Source organism: Dryobates pubescens, chromosome 4 (genome assembly GCF_014839835.1).
Source record: "Dryobates pubescens isolate bDryPub1 chromosome 4, bDryPub1.pri, whole genome shotgun sequence".
In the NCBI taxonomy this organism is placed as follows: Eukaryota; Metazoa; Chordata; class Aves; order Piciformes; family Picidae; genus Dryobates; species Dryobates pubescens.
Window position 1 is genome coordinate 1,442,003 of NC_071615.1, and position 24,807 is coordinate 1,466,809.

Consider the following 24,807-nt stretch of genomic DNA (forward strand, 5'->3'; position numbering starts at 1 on the left):
TTTAGACCTGAGAAGCCTGGCTGCTAGGAGCAGCCCTTCCAGTTCCAGCTAGGAGCCACCCCAGAGTGATTGGAGCTCAGGGTGGATGTTCTGAGGAAGCCATAGGGAGCCACTCCTGGGTTCATTCTCATGGATGCACAGCTCCAGGCTCTGGGCCATGTCTCACTCCTGCAGTGGTCTTTAACACTCCACAGCAAACTGTGTGGAGGGAACCCAGTGGAGTGGCAGGAACAGGGAAAGCACTTCAGGGTTAGATCTTCCTGCTGCTGTGCAGATGGACCACAACATCCAGCACCGGGCCCAGACAAGCAAGGTCCTGCTGACAGCAGCAGGATGCCATCTGCACTGGATGAAAAGTCAAGCACAGGGCTGGGTTGGAAAGAGTCCATGGCTGTGTCCTCGTGCTCCATCCTTGTACCAAGCTGCTGGTGCTGGAGAGCCTTGACCACCCACCCCCTTGCAGGGAGAGCTGCCAAGGAGAACAAAACCTTCACCCAGGGGATGCAGGATTAGAGTTAAGCTCTTGTTTTGGTTAGAGGTAAACAGAATAGAGCTCTGCAGGGAATGGGGAGTGAGATTCTGGTCATTTGTTTTTGCCTGCCAAGTCCAACTAAATCCCAGAGCTATTGTCCTCTGCCTAAAGTGAGGTTTAGCAGCCCTCCAGGAGCCTGTGAGGGGCTAGAAGATGGACAGGCATGCCATGCCCCTAGGTTGGGGCTGAGCAGATGAGAAGGACATTGAGATGCTGGAAGGTGTCCAGAAGAGCAGCCAGGCTGGGGAGGGGTCTGGAGCACAGCCCTGGGAGGAGAGGCTGAGGGAGCTGGGGTTGCTTAGCCTGCAGAAGAGGAGGCTCAGGGGAGACCTTCTTGCTCTCTCCAGCTCCCTGCAGGGAGGTTGTAGCCAGGTGGGGGTTGGTCTCTTCTGCCAGGCACCCAGCACCAGAACAAGAGGACACAGTCTCAAGCTGTGCCAGGGGAGGTTTAGGCTGGAGGTGAGGAGAAAGTTCTTCCCAGCAAGAGAGATTGGCCCTTGGGATGTGCTGCCCAGGGAGTCCCCATCCCTGGAGGTGTTCAACAGAGGCTTGGATGTGGCACTGGGAGCCCTGGTTGAGCTGTCAGGAGGTGTTAGGGGTTAGGTCAGGGGTTGGACTTGATGATCTCTGAGGCCTTTTCCAAGCTGCTTGATTCTGTGGTGGTTCTGGCTCCTTCCTTATGAGCCCATAACGAGGGAGGTCTGAGGCACTGGTGGGGCTCACCCTGCTGGTGGTGTCAAACACTCCCAGATGAAACCAGAACTGCTTGAAACTGGAGGTGAGGACCTGAACACAATGCAGGCTGCAGCACGAGGAAGGGTCACAGCCCCAGAGCTTTGCTGGAGTCAGCTGAGTGCAGGTGAGCTCAGAGAGCAATGCCTCAAGCAGAGTTTCTCCTCTGCCCCATTCTTCTTTGCACTCTTGCTGCCAGCAGCTTTCTGGGACACTCAGCTTTGCAGCAGGCATCAGATGGAAGAAGTGACTTTGAGTAGCTATGGTTTTTTCCTTGCCATCATTCTTCTCCCTGTGGAAACCTTTTCTTTTCAACCCCCCTCGGAAGCTGACTGCTTCAAGTCATGCAACTATTTTTGCAGGGAGTCTGTTCTGCTAGAGTCTTGGGGACTGCTCTGAGGATGTGCTGGAAATATCTCCCTTCCCTCTTTGGAAATTGCCCTGCAGCACTGCAGTGTCCTGCTGGAAGGAGCTTGCTTTAAGGACTGTCTTTAAGTAGTGACTGGGGAGGAATCACAGGCAGCTGCTGGGCTGTGGCAGCTGCTGGGCTGCCAAGAAGTAAACCCAAGTGGGGCACTGCTGCTCGGGACACAGGAGAAGCTGGCACTTCCCAGACAGCTCTGGAGGTCAGGGTGGTAGCTCAGGAGGGCTTTGGGGGCCCTGAACAGCAGTGCCAGGGTGGTCTCCAGTGCCACCTGAGTGAGTGAGGAGATCCCTGGCAGAGGGAGCTGGAGGGGGCATCTCAGGAAGGTCTTTTTGGTGGGTCTGGTCTGAGAGAAGGAGGCTCAGCACTGTGTGGGAAGGGCAAGTGAAGCCAGCAGCTTCTCTGCAGCATCTCCTGGATGTGTGTCCCCCACACAGCCCCTCTGGCTCCCTGCTGCCAGCATGAGCTGCTGGCCTGTACAGAAAACAACTGGGGCACCCCCAGCTTCTCTGGGGTGTTGCTGCTGGGGCTGCTCCTGGCTGGGGTGCTGTGCAGAGGAGCAGCTTCCCCCTCCTGGAGCCTTTCAAGGAACTCAGTGGGGTGGCAGCAGAAGGGAGAGAGCTGTGAAGCACTTTGTATCTATCTAATGCTGCAGGACAGTTATAATGTGAGCACTTCAGTCTTGATTAACTCAGTACCTGCTCAGCCCTGTGCTGCCTTTGGCTCCTTGGCTCTTGCAGAGCAGCAAGAAGGCACAGCCAGCCAGGACAGACAGCTCTGAGTTTGGCTGAAAGGTGCTTCTGCCTTCTGCCTAATTGCTCCTCCTGGCTCCTCTGCACTGCAACATTGGGTTGTCAACAGGATTTCCTTCATGGAGGGCACAGATCCTGCCTGGTGCTGAGTTTCCTCCACCTCTTCTCTGCCCTCCTGTGCTCCTCAGAAAGCTGAAGCAGGGCTGTGCCCACACTGTACTCCAGTGGTTGTGGATGATGTCCTGTGCGGAATGGATGTGCTGGGAGGATTGAGGCAAGGGGGGAAGACAGAGCACAACATCCTTCAGGCTCCTGTGACACGGGGAAGGAAGGAAGGAAGGATTTTCCTGCCCCATTGCTGTCCTTGCTGCCTCTGAAGGTGCCCAGGGGCAGAGAAGCACATTGCAGAGCTGCTGCAAGCCCAGAGAAGGATGCTCCCCGGGCAGCTGGCCGAGCAGGGGGTGCTAATCCTTCCTAATGTGCTAACGAGATCCTTGCTGGGGCTTAGCTGCTCCTGGCTTTTCCCTGGAGCACAAGGGTCTGCTGCTGAGTGGATTCATTACCATTAATAACTTACTTGGACCATGGCTGTTGGCAAACCATAAGGAAGTCAGACTGACCTCTCCTGCACGCAGAGGTAGATGCTCTTGGCAGGGCTAACTCATTCATTTGGTGGATCCTGGGGATTCCCTTGTTCTGCAGCACTCCTGCTTCTCATTCTTGCTCTCCTTCCTTCTCCCCCCTGCTTTTCTTTGTTGTTTGGTGGTGGTTGGTTGGGTTTTCTTCAGCAGGCTCATCAGGCAGAGGAACTGTGAGGGTGGCAAAGCATTTGCCCAGGCTGCTCTGAGAGGTGTTCAAAGCTCCATCCCTGGAGCATCCTCTCCAGGTCAGGGTCTTTATGCCTCTGAGCAACCTGCTGTCCCTGAAGATGTCCCTGCTGAGTGGAGGGGGATGGGACTGGATGACCTTTAAAGGTCCCTTCCAACCCAAGCCAGTCTGGGATGCTGTGATTCCATGAGGGTTTGCTGCTGTGATTCCATGAGGGTTTGCTGCTGTGTCCCTTCCCCACGGTGCTTGGTGGTGGCAGAGCACGCCACAGGTGCAGGTCCCTCCTGGCTGGGTGGAGGCTCCTGCTGTCCCTGGCACATGAGGAAGGGCTTGAGGAGGGCTGAGCAGGGCACACAGAGGCCTGTGGTGGGAAGCACCTCTGGCTGGTACATTGCTCTGGGGGCAATCACAAGATGAGCAAGGCAGAGGAAAGGGGAGGATAAAAGCAGTCAGCAGCACCAAATCAAGCTCCATCCACCCTTTGCAGGCAAGCTGTGCTTTGTTTTCCTGCTTCCCTTTTTCCTCCCACAGCCACCAAAGAGTTGTTCTTGTGGCTCTCCAGAGGGTTTGTGCCCAGATCTTCTCTCTACAGCTCATCAGATCATAGCCCAGGATGCTGTATCTGCAGGCAGTGTTTCTCCTACAGCCCAAGGCTTCCTAAATGGTGACTCATGGGAAGCAGGCAGCCTCTCAGCTCTGTGTGTGGCTCATCAAGGAGCCTTGCAATTATGTGTAGTGAATAGGGAAGTGCTGCACAGGGCAGGGATTGGTCCTGTAGGTCCCCAGCCTGCTTGTGTTCCTCCCCTCCAGTGAAACTGTTTGCCTAGGATCCAGCAGAGCTGGCTGGGAGACTGCTCTCTGTCCCCCTCCAGCCTGCCCAGCTGGGCTGGGTGTAACAGGAGATTGGAGATCAGCTGTGGGGGATAAAACAAAGTGGGATAAGAAGGCCAGCTGCAGCCTGGCTTCTCCCAGCAGCAGTGTGGCCAGCAGGAGTAGGACAGGGCTCATGCTCCTGTGCTCAGCACTGGGGAGGCTGTGCCTTGAGTACTAAGTTCAGTTCAGGACTGGAGAACAGATCTGGTGAGGAGCAGCTGAGGGAACTTAGGTTCTTCAGCCTGGAGAAAAGGAGGCTGAGGGAAGACCTTCTGGATCTCTACAGTTCCCTGAAGAAGGTTGGTGCCAGGTGGGGGTTGGTCTCTTCTCCCAGGGAACAAGGAACAGGAGAGGAGGAAGCAGCCTCAAGCTGCACCAGGGGAGGTTGGGGTTGGACCTGAGGAATAATTTCTTCCCCTTCAGGGTTGTCAAGCCCTGGCCCAAGATGCTCAGGGCAGTGGTGGACTCCCCATGCCTGGAGGGGTTTCAAAGCCCCGGGCACGAGGTGCTGAGGGACGTGGCGTAGCACACGGCAGCGCTGGGGTGAGGCTTGGACTGGATGATGTTAAAGGACTCTGTGCCCATGACCATGTGTCAGAGCCCTGCAGCTGAGAGGGCAGAGGACTGCAAGTCAGGGGTGGTGCTGGCTGGGTGGTGTGTAGCAGTGTGGTGGAAGGGGGAGCTGGGATGTGAGGCTGGAGAGGAGCTTCTGCCCCAGCGCCTCCTCCCCGGCCAGCGTTCCTGGCACGGCCGTGTGAGTGTCTGCCGCTAACCACCAACTGCTGCCAGGCCAGGAGCTTCTGCAGCCACAGCTGCTAATTGCACCCTCCAGATGGTCCTTCTGCCCTGCAAGCCTGGCTTGGCTCTGGGGACAATCCTAATTATGCTGGCCCACAACCTGCTGAGCCTGCCTGGCCTGCCTGCTGCCCGAGGGTGCCTGTGATCAGGCTGCTGCTGCTGGGCTGCTGCTGCTGCTGGGCTGCAGCTGCTGCTGGGCTGCAGCTGCTGCTGGGCTGCAGCTGCTGCTGGGCTGCAGCTGCTGCTGGGCTGCAGCTGCTGCTGGGCTGCAGCTGCTGCTGGGCTGCACTGCCAGGCACATCCCTGCTCCTTGGTGTGTCTTCATCCTCTGCAAGCCCCTACAATACCCCCCTCTGTGTGACAAACTGCTGACTGCAGTGTCTGATCTGCTAGCAAATGCCATCCTGGCCTGGCTCTCAGCTTGTTTTAGACGGGAATTTCCTCCCAGGTGACACCAACTTATGGGAAGGCTTTTAGTCAGTCTTGGAGGGAATAACATCCTTTTGGTCTCTTGAATCTAAGGCACAGAGAGAGGGAAGAAGCTGCTAGAGTCGAGCCTAGAGGTGTGGGACTGCTGCAGTGGGAGGGGAACAGCTGGTGAATGCCTTTAATTACCAGTGAACAATGCCCAGTCCCCTTGACTGGCTGCTCCTGCCTCTTGCTGAAGCTGGATGAGCCCTCAACACCCATCTCGAGTTGATCTCGCTGATGGAGGAGAACCGAATTGCCCAGGAGAGACACTCAGGGTTGATTTCCCCTCGGCTCTGCCCTGCAGCAATTGCTTTTGCCTTCCAGCGCGGCTGCTGAGTGACTCCCGTTTGACTCCAGGGGTCTGGGGAGCAGCTGCAGGCAGCTGCATGCAATGACCCCAGTCTGGCACTCCTTACAGCCACATTTGTTCCATGGTTAGGTACCTGCAGAGACAGATAAGCCCAGGGCTGTCCTGTCCTGTCCTGCAGGACACCCTGCTTATCTTCTCCCCACATCTTGCTTGGTTGTGTAACTTGTGTGCTGCCTTTCCCCTTATCTCCTGGCTGATTATGCAGCAGCTTAGATGCCTGCAGCTCTGAAGGCAGCAGATGAAGTCTCCTCTAGGACTCTGCACTTCCCCATGGCAGGCAGGGCAGGTGCTGCTGGGGGCTCACTCCTGCTAAGCAAGCGTCAGGAAGGGGCCTGGGCTCTGCTGCCTGCCTGCTCTGCCCCAGGGCAAGCCCTGCCCGTGCTGCACTTGCAGCTCTTGCTTATCTGAGCTGTAGCAGAGCCATAAACCTGATCCAGGCCAATTAAATCAGCTCTGCAGTAAGCACACAGCTCCTATTAATGTGGGCTCTTTCTGTCCTGATGTGAGGACAGGAGGAATTTGAGCTGGCTTGTGGCTGGCTCTCTCCTCATTAAAGTTGAGCTCACTCATCCCAGAGACATGCTGAGGAGCAAATGGATTGCAAAGCTGCTTTGGCATCACAGCTCTTCTGAAGCCTGATCTGAGCACCAGAAGAGCTTCTCTAGAAGCCTCAGGTAGAGAGAAGCTGTTCCCTGGATTCTGGGGAAGCACCTGGCCCGCTGGGATCTTTCCTCTCTCTGCCCTCTTATTTCAGCTCCCCACTGCTCTCTGCTTGGGGAAGCCTTGCAGGATGCAAAACAAAAGCTTTGCAGGCAAAGGTAGGGGCTGGTACCTCAGCTGTGGCTTCCCATCCTCAGCCTAGTGGGGCTGAAGGCTAAAGGACAAAAAGAGGCACAGAAACCAGGGTCAGCAACCAGGCTGCTGAAACCTCAACTACTGGATACAGTTTTGGGCCCCTCAACCCAAGAGGGACATTGAGGTGCTGGAGCAGGTCCAGAGAAGGGCAGCAAAGCTGGGGAAGGGTCTGGAGAGCAGGGCTGGGGAGGAGCAGCTGAGGGTTGCTTAGTCTGGAGGAAAGGAGGCTGAGGAGAGACCTCATTGCTGGCTACAGCTGCCTGAGAGGAGCCTGCAGCCAGGTGGGAGGTGGGCTCCTCTCAAGGAGCAAGCAGTGAGGCATGAGGAAATAGCCTTAAGCTGCACACCAGGGGGGTTAAACTGGACAGTAAGAACAATTTCTTCCCCCAAAGAGTTCTCAAGCCCTGGCCCAGGCTGCTCAGGGAGGTGATTGAGTCCCCATCCCTGGCTGGACTGAACAGCCCCACAGGAGCAGTGCTGAGGGCCATGGCTGAGTGGTGACCTGGCAGTGCTGGGTCAACAAAATAGAATCATAGAATCAATAGGGTTGGAAGAGACCTCAGAGACCATCCAGTCCAAGCTGTCACCCAGCACCTCCTGACAACTAAACCATGGCTCCAAGGGCCACGTCCAATCCCCTCTTCAACACCTCCAGGGATGGGAGATTCCACCACCTCCCTGGGCAGCACATCCCAGTGGCCAACAGCTCCTTCTGCTCTGAGAGGCCTTTTCCAAGCACAGCACTGCAGTGAGTGCCTCTCTCTTGGCCCCCCAGGACGTACAACCTCACCTTCCTGCAGCCCTACTACCGCACGGACGAGGCGGAGGAGAACCCCTTCATCTGCTCCTCGCACCGGGAGAACGGCATGCAGAAGTGCTCCAACATCCCCAGCAGGAAGGAGTACAAGGTGGAGTGCACCCTGAGCATAGACTCCTACACCCCGAGCTTGTACAGCCCTGACTTCAGCAGCAGGAATGCCTGCATCAACTGGAACCAGTACTACAACGTCTGCGTGGCTGGGGACCTCAACCCCCACAACGGAGCCATCAACTTCGACAACATTGGATATGCCTGGATAGCAATTTTCCAGGTAGGGCTCTCCTGAGCATTTCCCTGCTTCTTTTTTATCATTTTTGGTGGGTGGGGGCGGGGTTGGGGTGGGGTTGGGGGTGGGTGGGGGTGGGGTTGGTCACCTTTTGTTTGGAAAGCTTTCGCTCGAGGCACCGGAGGAGAAAGAAATCTGCTCGCGGCTGCCTGAAAGTGCAAACAGAGACACATCCAGGGAAGGACTTGGGCAGGAACCTGCACAAATGTGGCAGGAGAGCATGTGGAGAGGAAAAAACAACCCCAAACCCCCCCCAACCAACACAGTGTTCAGTGCCCTTCTAGGAGAGGGGAGGGAGTACCTCTTGAGACAGACGAAAGAGTGGCAACTTCCAGCGCTGCAAATCAGACCTGGGCAAGTCCCAGGGGGGGTCTGAGAGTGAAAGGTTTGATCCATTGCTGCAGTAGCAAGTAGTGAAGAGTCTTGTCAGAGTCTTTAAGCAAGACTAAAAGGTGGGAACTAGCTCAATGACATGGTTTGGGTTTGGTTCTGGGGGTACAGGGTTGCAGTGCTGAGCAGGGTGTGCTGGGGGGCTTGGTTCTAGGGGTACAGGGATGCAGTGCTGAGCAGGGTGTGCTGGGGGGCTTGGTTCTAGGGGTACAGGGATGCAGTGGTGAGCAGGGTGTGCTGGGGGGCTTGGTTCTAGGGGTACAGGGATGCAGTGCTGAGCAGGGTGTGCTGGGGGGTTTAGTTCTAGGGGTACAGGGATGCAGTGCTGAGCAGGGTGTGCTGGGGGGCTTGGTTCTAGGGGTACAGGGATGCAGTGCTGAGCAGGGTGTGCTGGGGGGCTTGGTTCTAGGGGTACAGGGATGCAGTGCTGAGCAGGGTGTGCTGGGGGGCTTGGTTCTAGGGGTACAGGGATGCAGTGGTGAGCAGGGTGTGCTGGGGGGCTTGGTTCTAGGGGTACAGGGATGCAGTGGTGAGCAGGGTGTGCTGGAGGGCTTGGTTCTAGGGGTACAGGGATGCAGTGCTGAGCAGGGTGTGCTGGGGGGCTTGGTTCTAGGGGTACAGGGATGCAGTGCTGAGCAGGGTGTGCTCCTTCAGAGCATTTCATGTATGGCTTTCCTGCTGCTTTCCTATTGTGATGTGAACTTCATAACTTTCCATTTTCACCTGGAAGCTGTAAAGGGGCAACTGAATAGAATAGAATTAACCAGGTTGGAAAAGACCTCAGAGATCATCCAGTCCAACCTCTCACCCAGCACTATCCAATCAACTAAACCATGGCACCAAGTGCCTCAGCCAGGCCCTTCCTAAACACCTCCAGGGATGGGGACTCCATCACCTCCCTGGGCAGCACATTCCCATGGCCAATCTCTCTTGCTGGGAAGAATTTCTTCCTAGCATCCAGCCTGAACCTCCCCTGGCACAGCTTGAGACTGTGTCCTCTTGTTCTGGTGCTGGGTGCCTGGGAGAAGAGACCAACCCCCACCTGGCTACAACCTCCCTGCAGGGAGTTGGAGAGAGCAAGAAGGTCTCCCCTGAGCCTCCTCTTCTGCAGGCTAAGCAACCCCAGCTCCCTCAGCCTCTCCTCCCAGGGCTGTGCCCCAGACCCCTCCCCAGCTTTGTTGCCCTTCTCTGGACACCTTCCAGCAGCTCAACCTCTTTCCTGACCTGAGGAGCCCAGAACTGGACACAGGACTCCAGGTGTGGCCTGAGCAGTGCTGAGCACAGGGCAGAATGACCTCCCTGCTCCTGCTGGCCACACTCTTCCTGCTCCAGGCCAGGATGCCCTTGGCCCTCTTGCCCCCCTGGGCACACTGCAGGCTCCTGTTCAGCCTACTATCAACCAGCACCCCCAGGTCCCTCTCTGCCTGGCTGCTCTCAGCCACTCTGCCCCCAGCCTGTGGCACTGCCTGGGGTTGCTGTGGCCAAAGTGCAGCCCCTGGCACTTAGATGTGTTCAATCTCTGCTTGCTCTGAGCATCTCCTGTCACGGCAGCACACCTTGAATCATCCTATTGCTGGTGTCAGAGGCTTCAAACCAAACCCTGAAGGGTTCAGGCAGATCCCAAGTCCCTCTCCTAAGCTGTGTTTGGGGTTTCTCCCAAATGCCTTGGCTCCTTCCTGGAGTTACTGTGGCAGGAGGGGAGCTGCCACAGCAATTCTTTGGCCATTCCTGGCCCGTTGCAAGTGTGCCATAGAGGAGAGAGAAATCAAAAGGAGAGTAGCAGCTAGGTCTCTGGCTGCACTTGCATTCTCTTCTTGCCTTCTGCTCTTGCATGGTTCTCTGACAAGAGCTTGATGGATGTGCCCAGGAGGTCCCACCTGGCTCCCACCTTCCTGCCCGAGAAAGGGCAGAGGGCAGCACGTTGCAGGGTGCCTGTGCTGGTGCAGGGGGAATGAGCAGGGGGGCTGCGGGTGCTTCCCCGGGGGTCCTGCGGGTGCTTCCCCGGGGGTCCTGCGGGTGCTTCCCCGGGGGTCCTGCGGGTGCTTCCCCGGGGGTCCTGCAGGTGCTTCCCCGGGGGTCCTGCTGGTGCTTCTCCGGGGGTCCTGCTGGTGCTTCTCCGGGGGTCCTGCTGGTGCTTCTCCGGGGGTCCTGCTGGTGCTTCTCCGGGGGTCCTGCTGGTGCTTCTCCAGGGGTCCTGCTGCCTTTCCACTTCCAGAGCCGCCTTGCAGGCTGCAAGTTTCCATTTCTTGTTGCTGTTTCATTTGCTCAGCCTGGAAATGTGCAGTTTGAACCCGGGAGGACCGCAGCAGCCACAGCAGAGCTTTCAAGTGATCCCTCTGGGCAGAAGAGAGTGTCTGGCAAAGTTGGATATTGTACCCATAGATCATCCTGGCAGCTGCCAAGGGGGTTGTGGTTGGCTTCAGAGCTGCTTGGGTCATCCAAACACTAAAGAGTGTTTCCAGCCAGAAATCTTTTCTTACATCTTTATCCCTTTTGGAAGGATTCACTCCAGGTATGAAAAGAGTAAATCATCCACCCCCAGAGGCTGGATGCTACAGCAAAACAATTGCTGTAAGCAGAGGACATCTGGCAAACAAAAGCTCTTGGGCTGTGCTCTCATGGCACTGGACAGCTGAAGCTGGAGAGCACCAGGGCAGCAGCCAGAGGAGGCCTCAAAGTCAGTGGTGCAGGAGTGATGGGTTTAGGAGCTGAGGAGCTTTCTCCATGGAGCTGTTCTCCAGCAGGGCAGCCTCTAACCTGTCCTGGTGCCTGCTGTGACTCCTCCCCTGATGCAGGACCCTGCCCTTGTCCCCATGGTACTGCTGCTGATGGCTGCATCCATGGGTGCCTGAAAGGATCAGAATTCCTTATGTAATCCTGCAGATGATTGATGCTTTGATCCCCTCCATTTGTTGGGTAATAGGCTAATTCATGTATGTATTTGTTACAAAGGCATGCTGGATGGCAAATTATGGGGACTAATTAGCTTATTACAGAGTAAATGAAAGGAGATGAAACCTAAATTAACTGTGAGGTTTGGCATGGTATTAAGATCCCTTTATGAATTTCAGCCACCACAATAGGAGCAGTAATTGCAGGGATTGTTGTCACACTGCAGATGATGAATTACTCACCCAGTCAAAGTCCAACCTCACCTCAGTGCCTGACACTCTCTGTGGAGCAACCTGAACACTGGGACCTCCCTAACCAGCAGGGCCAGGCCTGAATCCACACCCCCCCAGCTCAAGAGAAACAGCAAACTACTGGAGACAGTCAAAAACCCCCATGCTGAGGGGCCTGGAGCAGCTCTGTGAGGAGGAAATGCTGAACCCCTGGGGCTCTTGAGCCTGGAGAAGAGCAGCCCCAGAGGGGAGCTGAGCAGTGCTCAGCAGGGGCTGCAGGGTGAGAGGCAAGAGGCTGGGGGCAGTCAGTGTCAGTGGCACCCAGCTACAGGGCAAGGGGCAGTGAGCAGAACCTGAAACCCAGGAGGTTCCTCCTAAACAAAAAGGAAAACTTATCTGTGAGGCTGCTGGGGGCCTGGAGCAGGCTGCCCAGAGAGGCTGTGGGCTCTCAGCCTCTGGAGAGATTCCAACCCCCCTCTGGCCATTGTGCTCCTGGGCAAGCTGCTGTGGGTGCCCTGCTGGAGCAGGGGGTTGGGACTGGGTGATCCCCAGAGCCCTCCTCCAGCCCTGCCTGTGCTGGGATTCTGGGAATGCAGACACCCTGCTGAAACAACAGGAGGCAGGCAGGCAGGCTGGCTGGCTGCTGAGATGCACAGCTGGGGAGGAAGAGAAGATTTAGGCTACTTTGCAAGCCACAGAACCATGGCTTAGGCAATTTCATGTCTGGCTTGCAGAGAAGTCAAACCTGGGTGAGCACTTTGCATCCAGAGGCAGTGCTGCTGGCCAAGCTGAGTGAGGCAAAGCCAAAAGAGCCACAGAAGAACCAAGACAAGATGAAGAAAAAAAAGAGCTGCTCCTCTGTGCCTCCCTCCAGGGTACAGCTGGGAGGGCTGAGCTTTGAAAGCAAACCTGTGGGGGCAATAAAATGACCTGGCTGTTTCAGGGAATGCTCAGCCAGTACAAGAGGAATTGGCCTGGCAGCTCAGAGGGGCAGTGGCACTGCTGGTGCTGCCTGAGCTACCTGTTCCATGACCTCTTCCTCGTAAGTACTTCAGAAGCTGGAGCACCTCTGCTATGAGGCCAGGCTGAGGGAGCTGGGGCTGTTCAGCCTGGAGAAGAGGAGAGTTGAGGACACCTAATAGCAGCCTGCCAGTACCTGAAGGGGGTCTACCAGAAGGCTGCAGAGGGAATCTTTCCAAAAGCCTGGAGTGATAGGAGGGGCAATGGTTTAAAATTAGGGAAGAGTAGATTTAGGTTGGGTGTCAGGAGGAAAATCTTTGCTATGAGGGTAGTGAAACACTGCAACAGGTTGCCCAGGGAGGGAGCTGAGGCTCCATCCCTAGAGATACTGAAGGGTGAGGCTGGCCAGGGCTCTGAGCAGCCTGATCTAGTGGAGGATGCCCCTGCTGCCTGCAGGGGCTTGGACTTGGGTGAGCTTTGGAGGTCTTTTCCAGCCAGACCATTCTATGACCCTAAGCTGTGGTGGTCTGTCAGAGGTTTTGTCCTTGGATGCAGCTCTCAGGTGCATGATTCCATTTCTGGTTTGTGTGCCTCTGAGTGCATGCTGCTTGTGTTTAAGAAGCCATCTCAGCTAACAAGTTAATCAAGTCACAGAGGCAGCACATCCCTGGCCCTTCACCAGAAGGCCCTAGGCGAGGGAATTCTCAGCGGAGAGTTTTGCATGCAGCAGCCCCCCTGCTGCTGTCAGGGAAGGAAAAACTCCTTGCTGGTGTTCAGGAGAGCTGAAGACAGCCCAGCAGGTGCTCAGCATGATCAGAATGCCCAAGGAAGTGGGGGAAAAAAAAGAAGCTGAATCACCCTCTGAAGGAAGATGCCTGGAAACAGAGCAGCGTTAAGAGGCCTGGCAGCAGCAGGGGCTGCAGGTGTGCTCCTGGTAGGATGCTTAGGGGGAGAGCTGCTCCTTGCACCTGGTCACTCTGGAGCACGTCACAGCCATCAAGGTGTGGGTGAGCAGCTCAGGAGAGAGAACAACTTGGAGGTGGGGGCAGTAGGAGAAGTGCTGCCACCCACTTCTTCCTTCGTCCGTCCTTCCGTGGCTGCCTCAGGCTGCCCTGGCAGGTGGGACAGCCGTCAGGGACAGCCCTGTGCTGAAGTAGCCCTTCTGGAGGGCTGGGAAGCTCCCCCTTCCGTGCTCTAGCTTGTCAGGAGAGCCCTTGGGAGCTTGTGTAAGCCAGCTCAGCCCAGGCCAGGATTGATTCACCTTGACCCTGGGTGATGTGCTGATGAGCAGCTTCCTTTGTCTCCATGGTGCTGACTCTGCTCCTGCCAGGGTCTGCACTCCTGCTGGCTGGGCCTGTGGAAGGGCCAGCTGAGAGGGTGCAGAGCTGGAATGCTCATTTATCTCATCTCACTGTCATTTGGTGCCTTGATCTATTCCACAGCCACTGCCTGCTTTACATTCTTTCAGCCTCTGGTCATCATGACTGAAATCCTTCCCTGAGGATCTCTCCCTTTCCTGGAAATCTTTCAGCTAATCTGTAATGGAAACCACATCTTCTGCTGGAATTAAAGGGAAAATGAGCTCTACTTCAATGCACTTCTGCTGTGGCCAAACACAAGAGTGAGCTTGGAGTCCCTCCTTGTCTAGACTGTCAGTTGAGAAAAGATCCTGTCTGAGGAGACAAACCCTGAAGCTCTCACATTGCTTTCCCTTGGAGCAGGCAAAAACCTCTGCTCTGGAACCTGCTGGTAGGAAAGAATTGGCAGGGTCATCCCTCTTGATTCCTACTGACACAGAGAATCATAGAATCAGAGTAGTCTGGACTGGAAGGGACCTCCAAAGCTCATCCAGCCCAGCCCCTCTGCAGGCAGCAGGGACATCCCCAACTAGAGCAGGCTGCCCAGAGCCCTGCTCAGCCTCACCTTGAATAGCTCCAGGGATGGGGCCTCTGCCACCTCCCTGGGCAACCTGTTCCAGTGTTCTACCACCCTTACGGTGCAGAACTTGTTCCTCACATCCAATCTCCATCTGCTCTGCTCTAGTTTGAAGCCATTGCCTTTCATCCTGTCCCTGCAGGCCTTTGCAAGCAGTCTCTCCCCCTCCTTCCTGTAGCCCCTTCAGGTACTGGCTGGTTGCTGTTAGGTCTCCTCAGAGCCTTCTCTTCTCCAGGCTGAACATCCCTAGCTCCCTCAGCCTGGCCTTGTAGCAGAGGTGCTCCAACCCCCTGAGCATTTTCATGCCTCATCTTCCTCTTAGCTGGGCTGTGACTGATGGATATTAATAGAGACCTTCTGGGGACCTCTTTCTCTTGCTTTGGAGGGACCTCAGGTTACCTCGAGCGAGTTCCTCACAAAGTGACAGCTCAGGAAGGATTACCCCAGTGTCTCAAGAGTATTAAGTACTACTACTACACTTGCTTGCCTGCCTGCTGCAACCTCTGTTCTTCCACTTCCAGCTGTCTTAAATGTTTTGGGAACCAGCCAAAAGGCACAGTGAAGCAGAAGGAAGCAAAAGAGCCTGAGGCTTCCAGCTGCAGTTGTATTGCTGCATGCAATGTGTAGCTTGGTGGGCTGTGCTTCTCAGCAGCAGCAGCTGTCACACTTGGTGCCTCAGAGGTCACTGAGTAGATATTTATTTGTTCATTTACTTTTCTTTTGGCCAGAAGGACTCTTTTTGTTGAATGGTTCGTTCTTGAAGCTGGAGCCAGGTGCCAACAATGCTCACCTGGGCTGAGCCTGGCCAAAAACAACCCCAAAAGAAAGAGTTCTGAGCTTTGAGACAGGTGCCAACAATGCTCACCTGAGCTGAGCCTGCCCAAAAACAACCCCAAAAGAAAGAGTTCTGGGCTTTGAGCCAGGTGCCAACAATGCTTACCTGGGCTGAGCCTGCCCAAAAACGACCCCAAAAGAAAGAGTTCTGAGCTTTGAGCCAGGTGCCAACAATGCTCACCTGGGCTGAGCCTGCCCAAAAACAACCCCAAAAGAAAGAGTTCTGGGCTTTGAGCCAGGTGCCAACAATGCTTACCTGGGCTGAGCCTGCCCAAAAACAACCCCAAAAGAAAGAGTTCTGAGCTTTGAGCCAGGTGCCAACAATGCTTACCTGGGCTGGATCTGGGCAAGGGATGGAATGGGATGGGACAGGATAGGATGGGACAGGATAGGATGGGATAGAATGCTGGGAAGAATTTCTTCCTCGCCTCCAGCCTAAACCTCCCCTGGCACAGCTTGAGACTGTGTCCTCTTGTTCTGGTGCTGCTTGCCTGGGAAAACCCCAAAAGAAAGAGTTGTGAGCTTTGAGCCAGGTGTCAACAGTGCTTACCTGGGCTGAACCTGGCCCCAAAAAAACCCAAAAGAAAGAGCTTTTCATTTCCACAGCTTCAGGATGATGCTGTATCACTAGACTTGTGTCTGGGGTTTGGGGTCACTGGAGATATTTCAGTCTAGATGATGGGCTTTGGGGGTGGTGCTTATTTTGTTGTTGTTGATAATTTGGTCAGGCAGACAAAGAGCCTTTTCTGCCCAGGAATGCTGCATACACCACCTGAAAACACCCAGCCCCTTTCAAGCCTCTCAGAGGGCTTCCCAGAGGAGGAGTGAGTGGCTTTTGAAAAGTCAGCTTCGTTGTGAAGGTTAGAAGGAACTGCCCCACACAGCACAGGTCAGAGAGGCCACCCCCAGTCCAAATCTGGCCCTGCTAACCTCTGGGACTCAGCATGGCACAGAAACCTGCTGCACACCCCAGCTGTGGAAGGCTTTTGTCCTACCTCAGTCCAGTCTGTGCACATCCTTCTGATCATCCTCTTTAAGTAACGAGGCAACAAAAAGATCTCCCTGGAGCCTTCTCCTCTCCAGGCTGAACAACCCCAACCCTCTCAGCCTGGCCTCACAGCAGAGGGCTTCCAGCCCTCCCAGCATTGCTGTGGCCTCCTCTGGCCCTGCTCCTGTCTGTGCTGTGCTGAGGACTCCAGACTGGCCCCAGGACTGCAAGCAGGGTCCCAGCAGAGTGGAGGAGGGGGCCAGAATTTCCTCCCCACTGCTTCCTCAAGCTGCTGGCCCCAACTCATTTGATTTTGATTTCTGATACCATTTGAAGCAAGGTGTCACAGGGGAGATGGCTGCAATCCTGCCCTTTGTGCCAGCACCCCACACTGCTGCTGTGCTCCAGGCAGTGGGGTCTGAGGACTGCTCTGTCAGGCAGCCCCTGGCTTTGGCTTCAGCCCCCATCTCCTCATTGCAGACTCTCACCTTTCAGCCTTGCTCTGCTGCAAAGCTCTGATTTATTGGCTCTCTCCATGCTAATGGACTCCTTATTGCTGAAGCTAAACAGTTAAACCCCTTCCCTGGGCAGGAGATGCTTTGCCCACAAACAATGAAGGCAGAGGATAATTACCACAGTAAATCAAACCTCATGACTGTGGCCTGGGAAGTGATTTGTTACAGGCAGCAGCCATCCCGAGCCGGTGATGGGTTTGCTCTCAGATGAGGCTCTTGCATTATTTAGTGTGTGACAGAGGGGCAGCAGCTAAGCTTCCTTTTGCTGTGCAAAGGTTTGTGCCCTTTTTTGAGCCTATGGATTGGATGTGCTGCCCAGGGAGGTGGTGGAGTCACCATCACTGGAAGGGCTTAGGAAGAGCCTGGCTGAGGCACTCAGTGCCATGGTTTAGTTGGTCAGATGGTGCTGGGGGAGAGGTTGGACTCCCTGATCTCTGAGGCCTTTTCCAGCCTGGTTAGTTCTGTATTTAGCTCCAGTGCTCAGGGCACAGCTTTGACTCTCATGAGGCTTTGGAGCACCCCTGCCAGCGGCATGTCCAACTCTCATGCACACTGGTGCTCAAGTCATGGTGGAAGTGAGCGCTTGCTGTGAGGAGTAGCAGCTCTTAGGGCTAGGCTGGAGTTCTGCACTCAGCTCCTACAACCTTTTCAGCTCTGCTTCCCTCAGTAATTTTCCAGCCTTGCCTCGATTGATTGGTGGCACCTCAGGGTTGATTTCTGTCTGCAGCTGTCCATCTGGCACCTGCCATTAGTGCTTTCTAACACACAGAAGGCAATTCAGTGCTTGACTTGACTAATTAGAGTAGTTTGGGTTGGAGTTTGGCTGTTAGCTTTGAGGTTCTGTTGGTGTGGGGGTTTTTTTTCCCCCCTTGACTGCTTCTTTTCTTTCTTTTTCTTACCTGTCACTAAAGAAACAAAACCAAACCAAACTACTTGTGAATGGATTCTAGCCAAGAACTTGCAAAGTCTTTGGCAGAGCTCAAAGAGAAGAGGTTTTTATGGTGAGAACTTCTTGACACAGTAAAAGAAATTGTTCTACAGAGACCTTTGAAGTGACCCCAGAAAAACCAATGCAAACCTCCAGCCTCCCTGGGAACAGTGAGGGGCTCTGAGTGTCTTCAGTCCAGCCCTCCCTTGTGACTTTCACTCTGGAGTTTTTGATTGGGGTCTTCTAGTCCAGCTGATCAGAACCAATTATGTGCCTCTAAAGGAGCTGAGCATCTTTCCCACAGCTGAGGGAACTGCTGTGCATGAGTAAGCCAGCAGGAGCAGGACAGGAGACAAACAATAGATAGATGGATAGGTAGGTAGGTAGATAGATAGATAGATAGATAGATAGATAGATAGATATCTGGTTGTCCACTCTCACAGCCTGCTCACATTTGTATAGTGCTAAGGGAGTGCCTGGCTGGGGGCTGGGTGAGTGGTGCCCAGGCCAAAGAGCACTGCAGTCCAAGTCTGTATTGAAGTTCACCTGAGTGAGCTCTCTGCTGAATTCTTCCAGTCCTGGGAGACAGGATGAGGCACAAGGCTCAGGGCTTTAGTAGAGTCACAGAGCTGTGGAATCAGTGAGGTTGGAAAACCTCTCTCAGCTCATCACTTCCAATCATCAGCCCAGCTCTACTCTGCTCACCAAACCCTGTCCCATTGTGCCCTCTCTACACATTTCTGAGCACCTCCAGGCAGGGTGACTCCTCCAGCTCCCTGGGACAGATGTCCATACCTGTTAATGGGAGGCAAATGACTAATCCCACCCCTGTCTGTGCTGTGTGAGAGGTAAAGAAAGACTTAAATGAGCAGGCAAGGAGCAGACAGAGCCATGATTTAATGTCCATGGTGGTCACAGGGTGAAGGTTGGGCTCACTGGTCTTGGAGGTCTTTTCCAACCAAAACACTTCTATGATCTTCTGTGTCTTGGAGGACAGCTGTATTCTCTGCCTGGAATCTCAGTCCTTTGCAGGCCAAAATCCTTTAGCATGAGGAACTGGGGCAGGTTGCCCAGGGAGGGAGATGAAGCCCCATCCCTGGAGATAGTCAAGGTGAGGCTGGACAGGGCTCTGGGCAACCAGATCTAGTTGAGAATGCCCCTGCTGACTGCAGAGGGGTTTGGAGCACTGCCCTGTGATGAGAGGCTGAGGGAGCTGGGGTTGCTTAGCCTGGAGAAGAGGAGGCTCAGGGGAGACCTTCTTGCTGTCTACAGCTACCTGAAGGGAGGTTGTAGCCAGGTGGGGGTTGGTCTCTTCCGCCAGGCACCCAGCACCAGAACAAGAGGACACAGTCCCAAGCTGTGCCAGGGGAGGTTCAGGCTGGATGCTAGGAAGAAATTGTTCCCAGCAAGAGAGGTTGGCCATTGGAATGTGCTGCCCAGGTGGAGTCCCCATCCCTGGAGGTGTTTAAAAAGAGGCTGGATGAGGCACTTGGTGCCATGGTTGAGTTTATTGGATGGTGCTGGGGGAGAGGTTGGACTTGGTGATCTCTGAGGTCTTTTCCAAGCTGGTCTATTCTATTCCGTTCTGTTCTGATTCTGGATTCTGCACCTTTGGAGGTCCCCTCTGGCCCAGACCATTCCATGACTTCCCCTTGCCGAGGGGCAGCCTCTCCTCACCCACCACAGCACGTGATTGCAGTTGGCAGCACCCTCCAGGAACATCCCTGCCAATCATCTTGATTGAATCTTTCAGCTCTTTCCCTGCAGCTGCCCATTTTAGCCTGCCCCCTATCTGGCCCATCTCTCTCATCACAGCAGGATTAAGGAACTGTGTTTCTCCCTGCCTTATCACTGTGGATAAATAATTGCCCCTTGCATTTATTGGAGGCTTTGAGCTGCTCCATTTGGAGCCACTATTTCACATGCCTGCCTGGGAGCAGCCATGGCTCAAGCAGAACTTAATTACTGAGAAGGGATTGCTGAGCTTGGAAAGCACAGGAAAGGTGCTCCAGGCCTTTGTGAGACATCTCAAAAGGGCTTTGGAGGGCCACATGCTGGTGCTGCAGTCAGCTGGATTCATCAGGCTGGAAGGTGAAAGGAGAAGGAAGTTGTTTCTGCTTAGTGAAGTAGGAGGTGCTGAGTTCAGGGTGCCCCAAAGCAGGAACAGAAGGCAAAGCAGTGCTAAAAAGATGCATCTGTGTTCATGGGAGAGCACCAAGAGCTGCTGGGTTCAGCTGGTCTGAGACTAAGGTGTGGTAACAAACTGCATTGCAGCAGGGATCCTTGTGCCCATGCAGATGCCTTTGACTTGGTTCCAACTAGAGTTGAGTTCAGTCTGTAGTGTCTGCACCACCTGTTGGCAAGTTCCCAGAATCCCAGCATGGTGCAGGCTGGAAGGGAACCACTGGAGATCAGCCAGCCCAGTCCCCCTTGCTGAAGAAGGGGCTTGCACAGCAGCTTGCTCAGGATCACAATGGCCAGGTGGGTGTCCAGGAGTCTCTCCAGACCAGGAGACTCCACAGCCTCTCTGGGCAGCCTGCTCCAGGCCTCCAGCACCCTCACACCAAAGAATTTTCTCCTTCTGTTCAGATGGACCCTTCTGGGTTCCAGTTTGTGCCCATCTCCTTTTGTCCTATCATTGGGTACCACTGAAAAGAGTCTGGCCCCATCCTCTTGCCCCCCAGCCTTTAGCTCTTTCTCAGCATTGATCAGATCCCCTCTCAGGCCACTCTCCAGGCTCAACAGCCCCAGGGCTCTCAGCCTTTCCTGAGAGAGGATGGCTGATTCAGATGGTTCCAGTTCAGATGGTCTGGTTCCCATTTGCACTGAGGCCCTGCTGGGAATGTGCTGTGAGATCTTGGAGGAGGTAAAAATGTGCTGCTGAAGTCATTGGGAGCTCTTGAAAGGACAGAAGTCCATAAGCTGCAAAACTCATCGATGCTGTTTGAAGTCCAGAGAGGAGGCTGTGTGTGTGTGCTGCCCTGCATCTCTCCAGAGCAAGAGGACAGATGTCTGTGAGCAGCCTGCCTCTCAGGACTGCTCAAACTCTACTCCTTGGCAGCTCAGGAATCCTTCCCCTAGGTACTGCTGCTACTGGGTGAGGAGTCCAAGAATGAATCCCCAAGGATGGCATCAGCAGAAGGAAAGCCCAGCAGTCTGGTTATCCCTCCTGTGTCCCCTTGCTTTACAAGTCAGGAGGAAATAATGCAAATTCTAATTACATCTTAAATATTCCTAGAGCCAGGTGAGCATTTTCAGCCCTCCAGAGGAGGAATGTGGTGCCTTGATTGATTCTTGCTGACAATGCTGTCTGGTGTGCAAGAAAAATGCCTCTCTGACTGCTGGTTGGCCCTTGCTCTTCTCCCAGCAGCTGCTTCCCAGGTGGGGAGCTGGCAGAGCCTGCAGAAGCCCAACAGCAGCCCTCAGGTAGCTCCTGTTGGAGCCAGGGCTCTGGGTTTAATCACTTTAATACCTTGCATTTGAGGATTGCCAGGCAGTTCAAAGCCAGTGAAGAGCTCTGCCCAATGTGGTTGGAGTTCCTGGGCTCCTTTTTCATGCCCAAGAGTAAATGGCTGGAGCCCCTGCTGGGGCAGCCTGGAGAATTTCTCTCCTGCAGGAGTGGTCAGGCACTGGAGCAGGCTGCCCAGGGAGGTGGTGGAGTCCCCATCCCTGGAGGTGTTCATGGCCATGGCACCTGGGGCCAGGGTTTAGTGGCCATGGTGCTGTTGGGTTGCTGCTTGGACTGGATGAGCTTGGAGGTCTTTTCCAGCTGGAGCAATTCTGTGGTTCTGTGATGCTGTCTTGCCTATCCAGTTGGAAAGCAAGGAAAGGAGAGGACTTGGAACAGCACAGAGAAGACTGTGTCTAGGGGAGAAAAAGGAGGCTGACAGGAGACCTTCTGGCTCTCTACAGCTCCCTCAAAGGAGGTTGGAACCAGGTGGGGGTTGGACTCTTCTCCCAAGGAACAAGTGGCAGGACAAGAGGAAATGGCCTCAAGTTGTGCCAGGGGTGGTTTAGGTTGAACATGAGCAACAATTTCTTCCCCAAAAGGGTTGTCAAGGGCTGGAGCAGGTTGCCCAGGGCAGTGGTGGAGTCCCTATCCCTGGAGATGTTTAAGGGCTGTGTTGATGTGGTGCTGAGGGGGTGTGCTTTAGAGGTGGACTTGTGAGTGCTGAGTTAATGGTTGGAGTCCAGGTGTGACAAGAGTATTGTTCTATTTGCTCCCTCAGCAGCCAATGCTTCATGGGGCAGCCTTGGCACACCATGCAGGAAGTTCTCAGCACCACTGAGGCTCAATCCTTCTCCAAGCTCACTCAGTTCCTTCCCCGCAAGCGTGCTTTGGACCAGGAGTGATGCCACCGAAGCTGGAGGCAGGCAGCAGTTCTGGGTCCCTGCTGGGACCACCAAGGCTCACATTAGGCATAGCAAATCAGGTACCTCAGTGTGAGGAAAGGCAGAGAGGAGCTTTGGTTCTGGTGGAAATTGTGCTGGGGTTTCAGCTCCAGGCCCAGCAGCAGGCTAAGCCTGGGATGGTTTATCCAAATAAACAGTGTAACTCACTTGGCAGAATCTGCCTTGCCCTGCACACAGCCTGTGTGCTGTTAATTAAACCCTCAGCTGCTTCTCTTGTTTTAGTGGAAGGAAGAGTGAGGAAACGTGTAGGAAATCAATTCCATGGTTAATTAAAGTAAGTCCCTTCCACTCAGAGGCTTTCCTGCTCTGACACTGGGCAGTGATGCAGCTGCCATGGGCAGCCAGTAGGAATCACACACACCCCCCAAATTTGCTTTATGGACCCAAAATTGACTCCAGACCTCAGAACTGTAGGGGCTGTGTTACAAAGGCAGGAGCCTAAGGTGAAAGCTCTGCACAGAGAGGTTTCTGCTTCGTGTATAATCCTGCCTTGGGATTTCTTTGCGCTGCCTCAGCGCCAGCACTTCAGATGGTTTGGTTTGTTGTCATGCTTCGTCATCCTAATTGCACCAGAGTCCTGCAGAGACCTCAGGCAAGTCCTTTGGTCACACACTGCTGCTATCCTAAGGCAACTGGGAAGGGCAGTGCAGCAGGGTCTGGGTGGCTCCTGAGAGGTGCTGCGGAGTGATGAGCACCAGGCACTCCCAGAAGACTGACGCTGAGCACCGCCGGTGGTTGACTTTGGCTCTTACACTGTCTTTCTTTGTCTTCCTGTAGGTCATAACCCTGGAAGGATGGGTTGACATCATGTATTATGTGATGGATGCACACTCTTTTTACAATTTTATATACTTTATATTGCTTATCATAGTAAGTATGACCTGCCAGCTGCTCCTCTTCCTTGTCTTTGGGGGCTCGAGTGGTTTCCCTGGGCTCTCCATGGGGAAGAGCCAGCTAGGACTGAGAGGGAGACCTTCCTCCTGCCACGAAGCATAACCATGCAGGTTGTGATGAGTGCTGCAGGGACAGATTATTGGCTCCACCAGTCCCTTTCTGTGTGGCATGTGATGCATAGTCACAGCTTGTCAAGCCATATGGTCTTCCCCTCCCTCTTGCTCTCCTAGTCTTGGTCTCGTCACCTTCATGTGTCCTAGCTGCCATGCCTTGGCCAAGCAACTGATGATCAGAACGGCAGAAAAAGCAGAGGGGCTGTAGCTTTTCTCCCTTTGGCCTCCTCCCTGTGCCAGGGGAACCCCCCCTTTATTTTCATGGAGGGCCCTCAAACTGTTGAGCTTCACCTGAGCCCTTCAAATAACAGCAGCAAGACCAAGGCACCTTCCTGAAGGCTGATGGTGCTCTCCTCCCTTCAAACAAAGGAACCACTGGGGGCTGGCTGGGAAAGCCTCCATGCCATGGTAGCAAGGCTCTTATTTCACAGTGGGCACAGCCTTCTGCAGGGCTCTGCTTCTGGGGAAGAGCTCAGCAGTTAAGTCAGGAGGAGAGCAGAGGGGAAAGCACCAGGTATGTGTCAAGCAGCACATGGGACAGAGGCACTTCAAAGTGGTTTTGTGGCTGGGGAGTCTTTGTATATCTATAGACAGCTAGATGTAGATACATAGAGATAGATAGAGGTAGAGGTGGAGAGAGATAGAGGGAGAGATAGATAGATAGATAGACAGACAGATAGATAGATGTATAGAGATTTGTATAGACCTGTCCTCATCAATGTGGTTCTTGAAGGCCCTGGGAAGCCTGTGGCCACCACAGCTCCCACCACCAGTGGGAAAGGTGTGGATCAGGGCAGTGTGAGAGCTTCCCAGTAAAGAACAGCATCCTGAAGGCAGGGATTTCTGAGCCCTCAGCAATGGGCCATGCAGAGCAGAGAGTTATGCTCCACTCCTCTGAGCCCTCCTTTTACATAAGGATCTTTGCAGCCAAGCCAGCAGCTGCTTAGCCTCCAAGCCTCTTGGAGCTGAGCTGGGAATGGCATCCTTGCTGCTGCTTAAGCAGTACCCAGGCTGATGCTGCAAACTGGAGAAGAGGACTGCAAGCCACCTCCCAAGAGTGTCCCCTGAGGGTTCAGCAGACAATGGTGCAGATGAAATCCATACATTCCCGCTGAGGGGAGCGCAGAGGTTTGGCCAGGCAGCCAGTGGCACTTTCTTGACGTCAGTCCCTCCGCGCCTGATGGTCTCCGGGGAAGCTTTGACGTTTGCCTTTGGCTGATTTATGAACCCAAGTGGTGAAAACCCAGCTTGTGGCTTCCCCAGCTGAAGGCAGGATGTAGCCCTAGATCCCCTTCTTGTCCTTGGGACTTCACTTTGAAAACTCAGCGTCCCCCATGTACACACAGCAACCGGAGAGGAGGCCAGGCCCTGGCAGGAGCTCGGAACCTCCTGGGGAGGCATTTCTCCATCAGAGAGATGCAAGGTCACAGATGCAGGGACTTGGACTGTCCTCCTCAAGAGGAGGAGACCCTGTGCCATGGTGTGAAGAGAGAGAGGGAGAGAAGAGGCAGTTTCAGTACTCAGCTCTCCTTTCCTTGCAGTCTGGCTGGAAAGCAGCTCACAAGGCCAGTGACCTGCTTTGTGGTGGTGAGCCACTGCCTCGTGGTCCATACCCCCTGTGCCAGCAGCAAGAGTCACCAGTGCTGAGGGGAGGGAAGTGGTGAAGGCTATTGTCAGCATCTGGCTTGGCCATTGCCAAACTAATGCAGCAGGGGCTTGGGAGCAAATGTAGCAGCTCAGGCACATGCTGACATGGCATTTGGCAAGCAGACCCCGAGACTGGGCATGTTTGGCAGTCTCAGGATGCCTTAAGGAACCACACTTCAGGCACAGACAAGTGTGGTGGTGAAGAGCATCCAATCCGACTCTACCCATTGCTAGTTTGGTTTCATGCCCCCCCTGACACCCTCAGAAGTCCCTCCCCAGCTTTCTTGTAGCCCCCTTTAAGATACTGGAAGGCCACAATAAGGTCTC

The 24,807-nt window shown here is 54.5% G+C and overlaps 1 protein-coding gene across 1 annotated transcript in view; it reads left to right on the forward strand.

Annotated features, from left to right (window-relative positions):
• CACNA1H (calcium voltage-gated channel subunit alpha1 H) overlaps positions 1-24,807 on the forward strand; it is a 131,748-nt gene that overhangs the window by 20,476 nt on the left and 86,465 nt on the right. Inside the window, exons 6-7 of the mRNA XM_054180227.1 lie at positions 7,411-7,726; positions 22,604-22,696. Of these exons, the coding sequence (XP_054036202.1) occupies positions 7,411-7,726; positions 22,604-22,696 (409 nt within the window). The remainder of the gene's footprint in view (positions 1-7,410; positions 7,727-22,603; positions 22,697-24,807) is intronic.